The sequence below is a fragment of the Struthio camelus genome, chromosome 1, assembly GCF_040807025.1.
Source record: "Struthio camelus isolate bStrCam1 chromosome 1, bStrCam1.hap1, whole genome shotgun sequence".
NCBI classification, from domain to species: Eukaryota; Metazoa; Chordata; class Aves; order Struthioniformes; family Struthionidae; genus Struthio; species Struthio camelus.
Genome location: NC_090942.1, coordinates 80,884,399 through 80,900,533, shown reverse-complemented (window position 1 = coordinate 80,900,533; position 16,135 = coordinate 80,884,399). Strand labels below are relative to the sequence as shown.

General features: G+C 44.4%; 1 protein-coding gene across 6 annotated transcripts in view; it reads right to left on the bottom strand.

Moving 5' to 3' along the window:
• ETV6 (ETS variant transcription factor 6) overlaps positions 1-16,135 on the bottom strand; it is a 137,102-nt gene that overhangs the window by 78,843 nt on the left and 42,124 nt on the right. For 3 of the 6 annotated variants that reach the window (XM_068952947.1, XM_068952966.1, XM_009678722.2), the window contains exon 2: positions 12,323-12,452. In XM_068952947.1, coding sequence (XP_068809048.1) covers positions 12,323-12,452 — 130 coding nt within the window. Of the gene's footprint in view, positions 1-12,322; positions 12,453-14,187; positions 14,700-16,135 lie in introns of those variants that run through there. The other 3 variants (XM_068952974.1, XM_068952933.1, XM_068952957.1) reach the window with 3 other exon arrangements.

Here is a 16,135-nt window from a genome sequence, read left to right as displayed (position 1 = left end):
CAGTCATTCCTTCAGATCCCTTCCCACAACCGTGGTCCAAGTAAGTAGCAGCACAGCATAAACCTACACATACGCATATACGCACGCGTTCTGGATAAAATCCTGGCAGCTGTTAAAGCCAGTAAGAAAATTCCTATTGATTTCAGCGGGCCTAGAAGGTCACTCTCGTTTTTTTTTCACACTGCAAGTACCTATTAAGCTGGCTTGACAAACCACCTCTAGTTCACCACAAATGTTTTCATCTAGGTTCGTGCAATTTTACACAGGAGGGTAGCTCCACAACTGTGCTTTCTGAACCCTCCTTTATCATGACGATGATTATTATTACTATTAGCGCCCGGGGCGGCAGGACTTTGAGCGCCGGAGTCAGCGAGGAGGGAGGGCTTAAATATCAGAGACTCTCTCTGCTGGCTGGAGCTGATGGAAACGTTCTTTAAAGCTCAGCATCAAAGCATTCACTTTGTAAGCTAGAAGCCTTGGTTCTTGTGCCAGCAGCGACTGCTCCCCATAATTAATTAATACTGTATTAATTGTGCCTGCTCCGCGGGCCTGCTGAGGAGGTGTGGCGAGGCCTGCACACGCAGAGCAGCCTCCTCGGCGCAGCCCCAGCCCGCAGGAGGCAGAAGGCGAAACCGCGTCGGGTACTCGCGGAGCAAAGCCGAACACAGACAAAGCGCTCAAGAGGCTCCGCAAGCCCACGGTGAGGAGGGGCGCGCACCCAGCCCCGCGACGACGCTTCGGTGAATAACCAAGGAGAAGGGCGAGGAGGGATCTTGCACAGCTGCAACCTCGGGCAACCAGTCAGGCTCGGGGCCAGGTCGGAGCACAAGCCGGGGGCCGAGGGCACGGGCCCGCGGCAGCTGTGGCCCCGGCGGGGAGGACGTGGCCAGAAGTCACGAGATGCCGTGAAATCGCTGGAAAGAGAAAGGGGGAGGAGGAGGAGGAGGAGGAGAAGAGGGAGAGTATTCGACCCGGCCTCAGCTACCTAGGAAAAGTTGCGCCCCTCGCCCTTCCCGGGGCTTCGACCGCGTTTGGCGGAGCAGTTGCTGCGCACGGTGGGAAGGGCACCATGGAAGCGGCGCTCCACCACGGTCAAAACGAGGGAGCAAACTCACGGCCGAAAGAAGAGGATCTTCCAACGCTGTCGTGAAGAAGTTGTATCGCAGATACGTTCCAGGGCTTTGCTAGAGATACCTGTCCCTCGGCAGCAGCACGACGAGCAGAGCCGTCCCTGCCGAAGGACAGAGTCCAATACTAAGGTCAAACTGCTGATGAAGGGGTTTTATGAAGTGGACTCATCGCCTATAAAACGATCAAACTTGTGGACACATGTATAAATTCTCAATTATAATGTGAAAGACTGGTACAGTTGGTCTGAAGTCTACCACGAAACAAAGTTTTCCACACTACCTGTTGCACGCGATTTACTCATCTCTATTAATTTTTGTGTAGGTAGAGCGTCACTTGTTTTTTCTGAGGGTTCTCCGTGTGAGAGTTGTATGTGTATGTGGCATTGGTACAAGAATTTCCTAAAAGAATCATGGAAAGCAGGACCAGTAAGGGAAATTTTTAGCTAGAATCCAGAGAGACCTAAAATTAAAAATACATGAAGAGGAACCAGGAAAAAGGGGAAAGATAATACAGAAAATTCTCAAGGTTTTAGAACTAATTGCACAAAATTGTCCCAGCATCTCGCTATAAATTTATGTCTAACTATGAATCTGCTATGAGCACATCCACAGTAAATGTAAAAAAACTGCAGTTAAAGATCACGCTACTTATTCTGAGGAGACAAAGCACCTCAACAAACTATATATAGAAAGCAAAGCACTAAAACGCAGGCACATAGCAAAAACATTGTGAATTCTGCTTAAAGGGGGAAACATTTATTCATGAGGAAGGCAAAATGCAGTTTATAATGTCTATCCTATAAAATAGTAGGGGCTTTTTTCTTTTACAGTTTTGTGAGAAAGACAAGCAGAAATAAACAGCCATCTGAACTTTATATAATTCAATGCATTGTCTTGAAAGAATAAAACTTGAGTCACTGTGACTAGATCCAGATTAAAATCTCAATTTGTGGATTTAGGGAGCCAACGGGTGCCAAACCTGAAATGCTGATCCTATCCTGTTCCTTTCTTTCAGCAGTTTGAAAGAAAGGGTAAACAAATCTCTCTACATTTTTAGAAAATAAAAAGGTAGCTATTTATAGCTGCATTTATTGGAGCTGCTTCCTTATCAGGAAGCATGTAGCTGGGAATTACTGTCTGCCTACATCGGAAATTCTTTCAGAGACACAAAAACCCAAAAAGGAAATTTCCCTTCAAAAATATTCTCTGTTTTTTTGCTGCTGGTGGGTTTAAAATAAAAAGTCAGTGCTCTGACCAGGTCACAGCCCCTTCGGGAGGTCTGTTCTGCAAACAAGAAGCTTTAAGACACCTGAGGGAAACCTAAAAAACCCCTTCTAGAGAACTGAAAGAGGGAGAGTGCTGAGAACATGTAAGTTATGAAAATAAACCTTTTCTCCAGGACACTGAAATAGTGCATTTTCAGAACCAGCACTACAGTATTTTCCTCTCAACCGTGCATGTTCCTAGAGCTTATCCTCACCAGAAAGCGTTAGCAAAATTTATCACTCTGGCAAAGAGCTGACTCCCCCAGCTCTGAGGAGGACTGGCTCGCTCAGATCAGGCCTTTGCTGTGTTCAGTACGGCATCAGCCCATCACGACGGCACTCCTGTCCCCCAGTTCACTGCTGCCCTCTCCACCTCCAAGGCACACACAGGGAGGCATATTCCAAAAGCCAGTGAAACTGTCGCTTTTCCTTTAAGCAGGAAGAAAGAGATGCCAAAAGCCCGTACTGGGGTTCCATCTCTTCTGCATGTCACAGCAAACGCCATGGAGAAAACGGGTAGAGAGTACTGTTTTCCCCAAGCAGAGAGGTCTTATTTTTTTCCTAGCACGTGGTACTACAAGTAATTATGAGACCTGGATAGGGAATCTGCAGCTACAAGGAGCCACTCAGTAAATCCTCAAATGGGAAGACTGGCACTGCCTGCAACCCCAATACTGGGTAATTCTGAGGATTTGCCGTACGAGTCCTTCATCTTACCCCTCCTCTGATTGCAGCACAACCCACCTGATGCCTGTGGACTCCAAAGGCAGGAAGGATAGGTAGGTTAATCATTAGATATGTTAATTTCATTTTAATTTGTCACAGCTTAATATAACATCTTCATTTTCTCATCTGTGTAATTGTCATAGAGCTACCTTGACCCTGCTGCTATTGCAGAGTAGATACTTTTTTCAGTGGGGTACAGAAGTATACGAAGATCAAAACCAGACAAGTACATGCACTAAACAAAACAGGACGCTTACAACTATTCCCACGGAACTTTTTTGCATGCAAAGCCTCCTAAGCAGAGATTTGGAGCTGAGTAAGTATTCCAATACCTTGACTCTCAAAAGCCAATCATTGGTGACCGCTTATTAACTTGCAACATCACAAACTGTATTTCTAGTAAATACATGAGTAACTCTTAAGTTCTTAAATGCACGTTACTGCTACATTAATAGCAGTGTGCTAGTATGCACAAAGTCAAGTTTACGTGAGGAGTGTGTCATGCCTGCTTTAAGCACAGAGGGCTTCTTTCCTTAGATAGTGTGTACAAGCCTAAATACCTTAATAGGAGTTGTTAATACCTGTGTACAAGCAGAAGTGGGACCTCAAGGTGGGGATTTCAGACATCCTCTTTTTCTGTTGCACACCTAGAATGGAAGGTCAGTGACCAAACGCGCCTGCCACTGCTACCTTGCACCATTCAAACATCTTCATCCCATAAAAGAATAATGTTGCACAAGCACCCAGAGCAGTGAGTGTAACCTTCCCCTAAGCATCCCTGGAAAATGATCTGAGAAGAAGCAGCTCTTGGCTAAGGTGTTGGACTAGGCCTCCAAAAGTGGATGGATCCGTATTACCAAACATTTCTTCAATGAACTTGGAAATCACTTAGACCTTCCACTCCAGCAGTAAAATGGGGAGTTGTAAAATGGGTGTAAAAATGTCTCTACTTAATGGAGAGTCTGTCACGTTATATTTGTGAAGTATCAGAAAGGGTGCCAGCACCAGGGAGAGAAGACCTAAGTACAGCAAAAGGGAAACCCAGCCTCTCAAAAAGGGCATAAAATACTTGCTTTCTATGTGCATGTGTGTGTGACCCATTGCATTAATCCCCAGCACCGTGAAATTGCAATAGGTTTCCTCTCACACATTATGTGGCCCCTCCAAGTGCTGGGCAGTGGCATTCTCTTCACACATTCAGTGGCTCAGCTCTGTTTTTTATTACAGGAGTGGACACAGCCTGCAGGATACGGAGTTTTCGAAGGGTTTTCTGCAACACTTTTGTGTTTTGTTGCAAGGCGCTCACCACACAATGGTTTGTTATTGTAGAGTTCCTTAGTCATGGCTTACATACAGTTTCTCTTCTGTATTTTCTTTCATTGTAGGGTTATTTATGAATATTGGGCTCTTCACATTGATTTTTATTCCTTTAAAAAAAAGAAACGTGGAAGCATTTGTAACATAAAGAACAAATGTAAAAATCAGACAGACATCTGGGGATGGAAAGAGAAAAGCAAGCTAATTTTAGGTTCACCGATCTTGACAGAGTCCCTTTAAGACAAAGCTAAAAACACTTCAAACCCAGCAATGCCACAAATGTCCTGCTGCTTTTGCTTCTTATTCCTCCCCACACTTTTCAGGGGAATTCCACAAGGGATGGGCTTGAACCCCACATTAAAGTGATATTGCTCCCTTTCCCCTCCGAGCAGAGGTGCGTCTGTGTTTTGAAGATAGAAAACCCTGTGGTGAAGCTTTCCAGGAACATAACAGACTGGCAGACTGGGATTGCCACGCTGCAAGCTCTCCAGGCCCTGAGAGACAGGTGTCTCCCCCTGCCACCACAGTTCTGCTTTGCAAGCTCCCACTGGGACAGGAAGGATCTCGTCCTTCCCCACACTTCAGCTAGGGATTGTCAGTCCAGGAAACCACAGCATTAACTAAGCCTGGAAAATAATCATAAATTGTTAAAAAAAATAATTTATTTTAGCTCACAACACCCTCCCTTTGCAGCAGGCTTTTCACACTTAATACGGATGCCTCTGCCACAGTGACCAGGGAGAAGTAAGGGGCTAACAGATTTAGGATTCAAGTCATCAGCTGTTTACAACTAAATGGGCCCTGAGTGAGACCTTGTAAGAAGGGGCTACGTTTCCCACAGGTGATGAGCAAAGACCATGCCAGGAAAAATTGTAAGCATTTAAATGAAGGCCACAGCTTTCCCAACCGGATCAGTAATGACGTTCTACTCTACCCAAGTCAACATGTTCTGGATTAAGTTCTTTCAAGTAGAACAGCCACATCTATATCATGTCTGGCCATAGGGCAAGTGGACCTGAGACCGTGCTTGCCACCATACAAATTGGTAAAATCTGTAGACGAGCTAAACTCAAATGAACGCTTCAGGCTGCCTGCAGAACAGGCCATCTTGGGTAAGAGGTAGGTAGAGATAAGCAATGTCTCCCTTTTTCATCCCGTTTGCCTAACCTAAGAACTAGATTTAGTCCATAATCATAATCGTAAAGGAGAGCCAGGCCCCGTCACTTCACTAGCGTTGACCGAAATAAATTACCAAGGCTGACAGGATGGCTAGCTAGGATTTCACTGGTCCAGCCAGCTTGTCAATAAGTTATTATGAATTGCAAATTGTGCCTAAAGACCACAAAAGAAACGTGCCTTGCTATGGTAGGCACGGCTGTACAGAAAGAACAGATTTGCTGTACCCCGAATAGCTCACTATCTCAACATGCAAGAAAAGTCCATGATAGGAGAAGAAGATTCAACATACAGAGCAAACAACTGGGTAGTAGCAAACAGGGCCACTGTTCTAATTTGATTTTTTTTTTTTCTTCTCAGTGGATAGGGGTTGGTCAGGAAAGAATTAGCTACCCAAAGAGAAAGTGAAGTGTAAAGTAAGAAGGAGATTAGGGGGAAATGGCAAGTGCAGGAAGGACAGTAAGAGGGAGGAATAAGGCTGAAGTGGCCATACTGTCAGAGAAGAGCAAAGAAGGGTCTAGAAGAAAGCAGTCATCTGAGAAAGGGGCCAATCCAAATCCTGTTAAACATCAGTGGGAATTTAATCACTCATTTCAGTGGGACTAGGATTAGTCTCAGTCATTAATTTAACATTCTGGCCATCTCTCACACTCCCTTTGTCTTATGCAGCTTTTATTTTATTTTCCCTGTATGTGCGTCAGTCAGTTTTGTTCCACAAAGATCCTTCCAAAGCAAATATTTTTATTGCTCACTGCTCTAAATGTGGCTTAGGGTGAAGGGCTTTTTTTTTCCTGTCTAACTACATACTTGCAGTTCAATGCACTGAATATTCTAGTAACTAAATAACAATATGCTTAATGCTTGGAAGTGGCTTTTCCAGCTGCTAGCCAAAATTGTAGAATAATTAACAGGTGCCAAAGGATTAATAAAAAGGAGTAGCATAAGTAATAGACAGTATAGAGAAAAAATGGATCCTTGGCAACCGTGACAGTGGTGTTATCTCCTCCTCCTTTTCTTAATTGCTTCCTGCATTCCTTTAAAGAAAAAAACGAAAACAGTTGCCCTTAAAATCAAAATGATGCATATAAGCAACGATGCATGATCAGGAGCAAGGAACTCACCATGGACTGGTTTCAGCTCTACTAAATGCCTTAGCTTAAAGAACCTGCCAGCCAAATAGCCCTTCAACAGCTTGGCCTACCATACTGCTTATATGCAGACTTACGGGTTTCACAGAGGGCTTCTTTTCAGAAAGTGGTGCAGGTAAGCCCATGAAGATGTACAACCAACACAGAGCCACTGTATTGGTCTCCAGTGAGTCAGAATATCAAATACCAATATAAATAGGCAGGCAGAAGTATGCTTATGAAACATTCACTAAAAGTGAAAGCCTTTCTTTAATATAATTATAGTAGAAAATTAAACAAAATTCCCTTCTGTCCTCACAACAGTGGCAGTGGAAAAGACAGTAATTACAAGGGACCCAGATATGTTGAGATAAAACAAGTCATCTGACTAGTTGTACACGACCATGTCAGGACGCTCTGAAGTTCATCAAAATCAGTTGCAGCCTGGAAAGTATGCTGGATTGGAAACCCAAGAGCAGAACCTAAGCTTACATTTGAAATAACAGGCAGCTAGAAGTACTCCAATGATTTTACAGATAGGTCCTTAGCTTTCCCCACCACCACCACCACCCCCCCCAAAAAAAATCAAGTGCAGTCAAGATGACGACAACAGTGCATTCCTGATGCTCATGTCCTCCTCTGTGAGGTGATGTTGGTACATGAGCATCTAGACCACGTCATTTTATTCTGAACATCAGTAAAGGTTGTTGGGGATTCAGAGAAAAGCATCAGCAAGAAAAATTAGGTGCTGCCCAGAGTAATTGGTTGATGAGTACAGAAGAGTACGTACAACATGCCTTGCTACGACAATGGGCTGCAGGCACACGAAGGATGCCAACATTAAAGACAGACAAATTAGGTAAGAGGAAGAAATGAACTCTTGTTCACACTTACATCAGTAGAAACCACTGTGAAATCTTTGCTTCTGAAATAGTGTCCACCTCCCTACACAAGACACGCACTTTCCCAAGGGAAGATGCTCTTTAGAGATAAAAATCAGACTGCACAAAGTGACAGAAATGCGTAAGGTGGAACACTGCTGCACAGGCAAGGGCATAAACCAGAGCATGCAACAAGTCTTCTTTCACCACTGACATTTCTGCATCTCTTGTTCACAAAGCTTTATGTTTAAAGAGGCAGAAAGGAAATCATGAAGCCTTTAGCACATAATTACAGTTGCTGTTGTGGAAGACAGCAAAATACCTTATTTCCATCTTGCATATTACAAAAAAAGAAAAAACTATTTTCCCTCTGATTCAGTGCATATTAATAGATACAGGGAAGGGTTCTCATGATCATGTCTTTTAAATGTTATACCCTCTGTCCAGTTCCAAAAACCTTTTACCACAAGTTACTGGCCAAAGCACCAAACGAGTAACCAATGACATTGTACCAGACCAAAGAGGTTGTTTTTAATGAAAAATAGAGAGCTTTCTCCCTGCGGTAGTACGGAATAAGTTTTCTCAGAGAAAAGGGGTATGCAAATAGTTTTAGGGCTTCTGACTATTTCAGCATTCCTCGTTATTACAATATCTGGGCAGTCACTTAACTTATCTTCACAACATTTAAGAATCTCTGCACTCCTGCTATCTTCATCTTACATTGGAGAAACCAAGACAAAACATCCAAGGTCACAGAAGGCACCAAGGGTAGAGCCTTGTGTGAGAGCTGAACTTCTCCTGAATCTCCGCAACCACCTCATCTTCCCAAACGCTCTATCTGGCATTAGGGCAGTTTGGTGGAGATCAGATATGCTGCAGAGCTACCACAACATACGCACCAGGGACAAGGAGCAAACTCAAGATCGCTGTGCTTTCTGCCTACTTACTCAAACGGAGGAAAACGTTCTCCAGCTCCCAGCTGATAACTTATTTACAACGCCCCAGCACTCAGTTACTAGGGAAGCAGTGGATGAGTATGTTTATAAGTATAGGGCAAAAGTCCCTTACAGAGAAACCTAGTATCCGAGAAAGGTGTGCGTTGTCAGAAAACGACCCTCACTATCCCAGAACTTTAAAGGTAAGACTGATTACATCATACTTCTATACTAGAGGAGCAGGGCAGGCTAAGAGCAAAACGGTCGATTAAAACAAGATAGTGTGTTAAGGGGAAAAGCGCCTTCACATCACTGCCAGGAAAAGGAGGTTTTCTCTATATTGACCACAGAGGAGGGGCGCTCTGCATGCTTGTAGTAAAGAGGGATCTGCATCCCACTCTCTCTTTTGGATTTCTCTTTTTTTCCAGTCTCAGGATCAAATCAGCTTGGTATAGCTGAGATCCATTTGCTCTAACAGTGAGGAAAGATTTACTACAGGAAAGGAAATTGTTCTACTTGTCCTGATACTATTGACTATTATCACCTTTAGAGTGCTCGTAAACATAAGACACAGTGATAATAGAAAGGCATAAAACACTGTCTGAATCCACAGAGCCTACTTGATGTTCATCAGGGACATAAGTTTCCAGTTCTACCTTCTTCCACTGTATTTGATTGCCACCAGAAGGTAAAACCAATGCTTGGGCTGACCACTGCTTTCAGTTACGTCTATCTACAGCATAGCTCTGGAGCTTGTAAGTTGGCAGAAATGAAAACGTAAGGCTCAGGCCTGAACTCTACCTGTGTTTTGGTAAACGCCATCAGAATGCCACGGAAATAGAGACAGACCGGAGGCCTGCTCGGCCATCAGCCCTGTGCGTGGCTGCAAAAACTTACCACTCATCTCCCTGTTGTGCTGAAGTGAGTGAGGGTTGAGGGAGGTTATTACGCTTCACCTAATCAACAAAAAAAAAAAAAAACAAGGCCAGAACCAAACAAAATCTCAGATTTAAAAACCCTCAGACTCTGGGGATCTAGACCCAATCTTCATGCATAGTACCACAGTCTGAACTACAATTTAGCTACTTTGCCTGACTTTTAAGGCAATCCAGATTTAGGCCTGAAGCTTTCTCTTAGACACATCTCTAAGAAATGAGGGGTCCATGCAGAAACTGCAAAATCCCACGTTCATACCTCTTGAACCTTACAACCTGAGAACCAAAAGGTGCTTATTTATTTCTGTACCTGGTATTAGGAAGCCCATTCCTGGAATTCTATCTCCAGTTCTGTTGTCCCCACTTCAAGGAAGACATTTGAAGTGGAACAGTTCACAAAAGATGATATAAACAGAATTGAAATCTGGAAGCTATACAGAAAGACTGACAGGCTTAAGAAGCTCTCTGCCTATCCAATTTAGCCAAGAAAAGGTTAAGAAGTGACTTTATCCAAAAGCACCTTTATCAAGAGTAGTCTTTTGACAATATTTAGCAGGAAAGGCAATAATGAGATCTAATAGTTGGAAACTGAAGCTTGACTAATTCAAACTATAAATAGGGCACTTATTAAAAAAAAAAAAAAGGTAAATAGGGAGGGTAATTAAGCATTAAAGGAACTTATCTAGAGACCTTATATCTTCCCCATCACTAGAGTCTTTACACGAAGAGCAGAAATCTTTCTGCATAACATGCTGTAGCTCAAGCAGTTTATAGGCTTAAATATAAAAGTTACTAAGCAAAGTTCTGTAACTCAAGATATACCAGAGATCTTTCTAGGCATCCATAATGGTGTCTCTGCCCTAGTTATGAATCTATACACTTTAAACAGTGGTTCTAAATGAGACAATGTTTGGGTCAATAATTAATACATACTGAGCTATAAACATTATCCTGCAATGGACTACAACTAGTAAGGCTATGTGAACGTGCTCCATGTTGTTTATGATCCAAGACACTGACTTTGTGGAAGAATATTCTGCAGATGTTTAATCATTAATCTTCTGTGTTTTTGCACTACAACAAGTCAGACTGCTGTGGAAATATTAGTGGGAGGGAAGCCTCCTTGCAAATTTAAAAAAGTGCCAGCCAAAAATTAAGGCAAAAGGGTGAACTACACCTATAAACAATTGCATAAAAAAGTTTTCACTGGAAGGAAACCTCTTGAGCTTCACACTTTCCCTAGCATGCCAGCTAGCTGATGGGAGGGAAGTTGGTAGTGTAATGTGGTGCCCCCTCTCTACCAAGGGTCTCTGCCATCCAATCTTGTACATCTGTTAGACCCAGCTCAGAAGGCAATAAGTAAGTGGAAAACCAGCAATGATCTTAGCTGTGGAGAGGATACACAGTAGCTCCCACAGCAGAAGTAAAAGGAAAGATGAATTTCTTCAGTGCTGACTAAAGCAACGAGGGGGAAAAAAAAAAGTCTCTGGGGCTGAAACCCACAGTGGGGAGAGAAACTCTCTGTGCCAGTCTAAGTCTAAGTTTTAGACAGAAGTATAAAAATGCACTGTGGCAGCAACTACTCACTGGGCTAGGGAAACAGGCCAGCAGCCACGAGCACTGGCAAGCAGCTTCTGGGAACTCCAGGACAGCAAGGCAGGGGCCGACCCAGTCAGTAATCCTACATGTTTGCATCAGAAAGCACATCAAAGGTACAACCTGGACTATGTGGCAGCACACGTAGAAGAGAGCAAGAGGCAGCAGCAGGCAAAAACAGGACCACGCAGAACGCACTGTGGGCAAAGAGTGACCTTGGGGCAGCATAAGTCACCGGCCAGCAAGGGAAGGAGCACGGCATTACAGTAGCACTGGGAGAACAGTCCGCATCCAGAAAAGGAGCGTGCCTGGAAGACAGCTGAGGACAGGAATGAAAATGCTTGATGATAAAACACTCTTAAAAAAAAAAAAAAAAGAGAGAGAAAGGCTGCCTCGCAGACCACTGCTTTTCTGAAATTCCAGACCTATTTGTCACATGGCACCATGTAAAGCTACATTTGCCCCTGGCCCCGTTGCTCCTCGGATGGCAAGTCACACAGGAACATGACATCTGAAAAAAGTTCACTTGAAATTCTCAGTTTATATCAGAACCGTTTCCTTTCTAAAAAGGAAAATTCCACTCTTCCTCATCCCCATTCTGCCTCACGAATTCACCTCTCACTGGCCAATAGCCCTTGGCCTTTCCTATTCCTCAAACATTAAATCATCCCAGCAAGGAAGCGCCTGGCTCTCGCCTTGCCCTCAGCTCCAGTTTTAGTTCCAACGTCAGCAACGTGCCCTTCCTCCTTTGCAGCATCCTTCTGTACACAGCTAAGCTCCTTCTTCCTCCTTTGCCTCTACGTATGCCTCTGTCGGCATACATGCTCCATAGCAAAGAGCCTGGGCACCAGGAGCATTTAATACTGAGACCCACAAGCAACTTGCAAAATACCCACAGCACAAACACTTGCCACAGTTTGTGAAACGCGGACCTCATGCCGGAGCACATCACTGAGCGATTTCCGTAACATGGATGGAGGCATCGCACTTCCCATCGGAATGAAACCTCTGTATCTTTCCCCATCACAGGAAAATAAGCCAAACCCATAGAGCAAGGAGGCAGAAAACGTTTGCGCTGTATTTCTGAGTAATTTCCTTTGTTTAAACAGAATGCTTAGAAAATCGAAACAGCTAGGGCTTTAAAAAAAGAAATGTCTAAAGCCAGGGGGCCTCCCCGCTCTGTGCCATAAACTATGCCCTCCCGCCGCCCCGCTACCTCCCCGCTGACACTCACGCAGGTGTGCCGGCAGGCGAATCGCGTCTTCCTCCATCCTGATCGCTCGAGGCACTGGGACATGTAGTGGTGATGAGGAAGTGTAATTTGGTACCGGGCTCGCTGGAGGTGTGTACGAAATTCTTTCCTGCTGTTAAAAAAAAAAGGGGGGGGGGGAGAGAGAAAGAGAAAGAGGGCAATGTGAACTTTGGAGCAGAGGTGTGAAACACAGCCGGGGAGGGGGAAGTGGGTGGAAGGAAGGAAGCGTGCATTCATGGCGGGGGCGAACTGCACTAGCTGTGCGCCAGGCTGCCCTGGGAACCGCAGAGCACACTGCTGGCTCGCTCTGCCCGGGCCACGCGCACATCCCTGCACGCTCCAACCCCGGAGCTGCAGCCAGAGACTGGAGAGCTTTCCAGGTGATGAATTTAATTTTCAAAAGGTCCAGTCAGTCTCTAAGGGTTTTCTCAGAAATTTGCCGAGGAAGGAAAGGGAAGTGACATAGAAGCGGGGAGACTGTGGGGGTTTTGTGTCAGTGAAAATTCGACAGCAATCCCGTTGTCTGTATGCATACGACTTACCACACAGGGCCCTGAAAACACTAGATCATAGACTAACAAAACTGTTGTGATTTGAGCACGATTATTAACACTTTGCACCTTCAGAGCATCTTACAGACATTAAGCAATGAGTTTTGACTTCACTAAAGAAAATGATACTCTATCACTAAAAGCTACTCTATTTACCATTGAGTAATGCTGTACTTTTCTTCTTGCCTAAATGAGCTATTAGCAGTTTCTTTGAAGTAGTTTAACTTGCAACCAAGTAAGTCAGCATACAGAAAGCAGCTAAGCAAGGACAGTCAAACAGAGTTAAAGGGCAACTTGCAAATGCTGCGCTAGTTTCATAATTGTCACCGTTTGTTTTTTTTTTCCTGAAAACGTCTGCCAAGAAATTTAAGACAGAAATTTCATCTGATCTGATGGGAAAATTTTTCCACATTCTAAGCATGTGCTCTAATCACAACATAGATTATACCCTTGGTAAATAAACAGAGCCACAGTTTTGCAGGAGCATAAAAAAAATTCATTATCATATGCTTCCGGGAAGGCAACGCATGTTATTCCCAAAGCAGCTCTGCTGACATTTAATGATGGCAGTGCAGCCAGCACGGACATAAGCAAAAGGAGCTAGCTACTTTTGCTTCAGTGTTTTTTGCAGGAAAGTATAGGTACAGTTCCCCGGGCTCGCCCTGATCTCTGGCAAATGGAAAAGATCAACTTAGCGTTGGAGCAAGAGCAGGTAATTATTTCCATCACAACCAGCATTATCACGGTGGCGTGACAAGGAATTAGGCCGATGCCAACGGAGGCACCTGTAGAGCACCCTAACCACCAGCACGAGGAAGGAGAGATCCGTACAATGTGAGTAAACAACAATTAAATATAATAAAGCTGAAAACTCTTGATGCTCCCCAACCACTCAGAATCCAAAGTTTCGCCTCAACACCTGGACTCTCCCTCGTTATACTGTAACCACCTCTGCTGACAGGCACAGCAGAAAGGAGAGGACTGAAGGCACATGGACAGTAAGTGGTCCATTTTAGCACCAACTGTTCTGGGTTCAGACAGAGTGGGAAGACAGGACTGGTTCACTCCACCACCACTATGGTGTTCCTCTGTGAGCACAGTCTCTTTGGCTCTCAATTCATTGTTTTTTAATCAGAAAATTTTCATTCCTTTCTCTTTTAGCCTCCCATGATGCACTTGTGTCTGCTCAGCTTCCACTCATCATTGTCCGGGTAACAGTAATCCATTAGGTAATATAAATTTAACTTTTCTAATTAAAAAAGAGGGGTGTTCATTGAGATATGGTGAAAAACATACCTGTGGAGCTATAAAACATTCTGCTTTCAACATACGCACTTCATTCCCTGCCCCGAAACGGCAGACTCCATGCCTCATGCTCCAGTGCGGTCCACCTTTCTGTGCTCAGAGCAAATTCAGCAGTCTCACGGGCAAGGTGTACCTTCACACCACTGCGGCGTGTACTACTGACTAGCAACAAGACCAGCCGCTTCCTAGTGTTTTCTGCTACGATCCACAGCTCAGATAATCGAACCACACTGCAGCTGCTCGTTTTGTTTATTGAATGAGATATTTATAAAAAGAGGAACACGTCTGAAACGTAGCCACGCAGATGCCTGCTGCTGCAAACAGGCACTATGGGATAGATGGAAGACCTGAAGTCCTTTTCCTCCCGCAAGAATGCACAGCGCAGTCCAACTTCAGGTCCCATTTCACGCCAACAGAAATACTGAATCACCGCTGCAAAGACAAGCGCAAAGTGGCTTCAAAGAGCCTTCTCCCTGGCCAGCAGCAGGAAGAAAGCGCAAGCAGCACACGAAACCCCATTCAGAAGCCAATGCACTTCCCTCAGCACCCAGGAGGTGCTGTATCAAACCAAGATATAATGCTTCAAGTATCTGCTGCCTCTCCCTCAGCACGGATTAACCTCCTAGAGGTAATGCAGTAACCTGATTTACACCAAGACAGTTTCATTGAGATTTGCCGTTATAAATAAAAATATCTGATTCATTATTTCCTAGTACTCATAAGATCAGGATAGTAGTAACTGAAAAGAAGTTGTGAAAACACAGACTTGCTCATTTTCTTTTTCCAGTTGTTTTTTCCATGTGCCTTAGGTGTCCACAATAAGATGTGAATCACTAATATTTGCAGAACACATTTTACAAGGCACAAAGGGGAGTTAGATACTCGGCTCTTATTTGTGCCTTTGAAATGTCCTCCCTTAGTAATTCTGCATTTTTGCAGCACCTTTAACCCAAACATCAAAGCAATTTACAGACATTAGGTAAGTCTTTTTCTTTTTATTAGACATATGGGCAACCTGAGTTACAGAAAGAGCAAAGCTCGAATGAGCTAAGCAATTTCAGAGCTAAGCTGTCTTGAAAAAGGACAGCATGTGCCTCTCCAGGGCAACAGACTTAACAAGTGCATCCGGCAAGAGCAGTCCTCATAAGTGTCCTGGCCAGATTTCCAAAAGGCCAGAAGGACTAAAGTCACAGGGAGGTCAAGGCCCTGGGCCTGTCGAAAACGAGCTTCATCCTGATTCCCCGTGTGAGTCAGGGACACGGCTGGAAGCAGAACTGCAAACGGCATTGCAGTTTTGCAGCCGAGCCGAGCTCCACGCTTCCACCACGCACGGCACCCTGCCTACGCCAAGGTGCGAACGCACAAGGTCACGTTCGCTTCTCCAGTCTTTCTGAGGCTTTTTGGAGTCACATTTTCAGGATGTAGCTGCTGTGTTCATATCATTGAGAATGGATTTGCTGGGAATGCATTTTAATCTTTGCAACTCCAAAGGTGCCTAGTGTATTTCTCTCCAGCATCCGTCAAACAAGAACATGGCTGGTATCTTGTGCTTTTAAGGTTACGCAATCAGATTCTTTGCTACTAGGAATTTTTCTGAAGGAGTTTTGTAACCAGTCAGTTTAATATTTCCCTTTGCACTAAGGCCAAGAATGGATGGTTCAATGCTAGGGCTGTTCAAGCAACAGCTTAGGAAGCATGACAGACAGCGTTCGTCCCCGTTCTGCTACCAACCACTGTGTGTGCTTGAGCAACCCTACAGCCTTGCTACAGCTCAGCTTACTGGTAAACGAGACTAAGTCAATACACATTTAGCGTGATCCTCCAAGATTATCAGTGACGAGTGCTAGAAAAGAGCTTGGCATTGCTGCGTTCCAGATTTGCCGCCTGCCAGGGCTTTCTAGAAGCACTTCATCCCATGAGTGACCAAATGTGCAGCCCT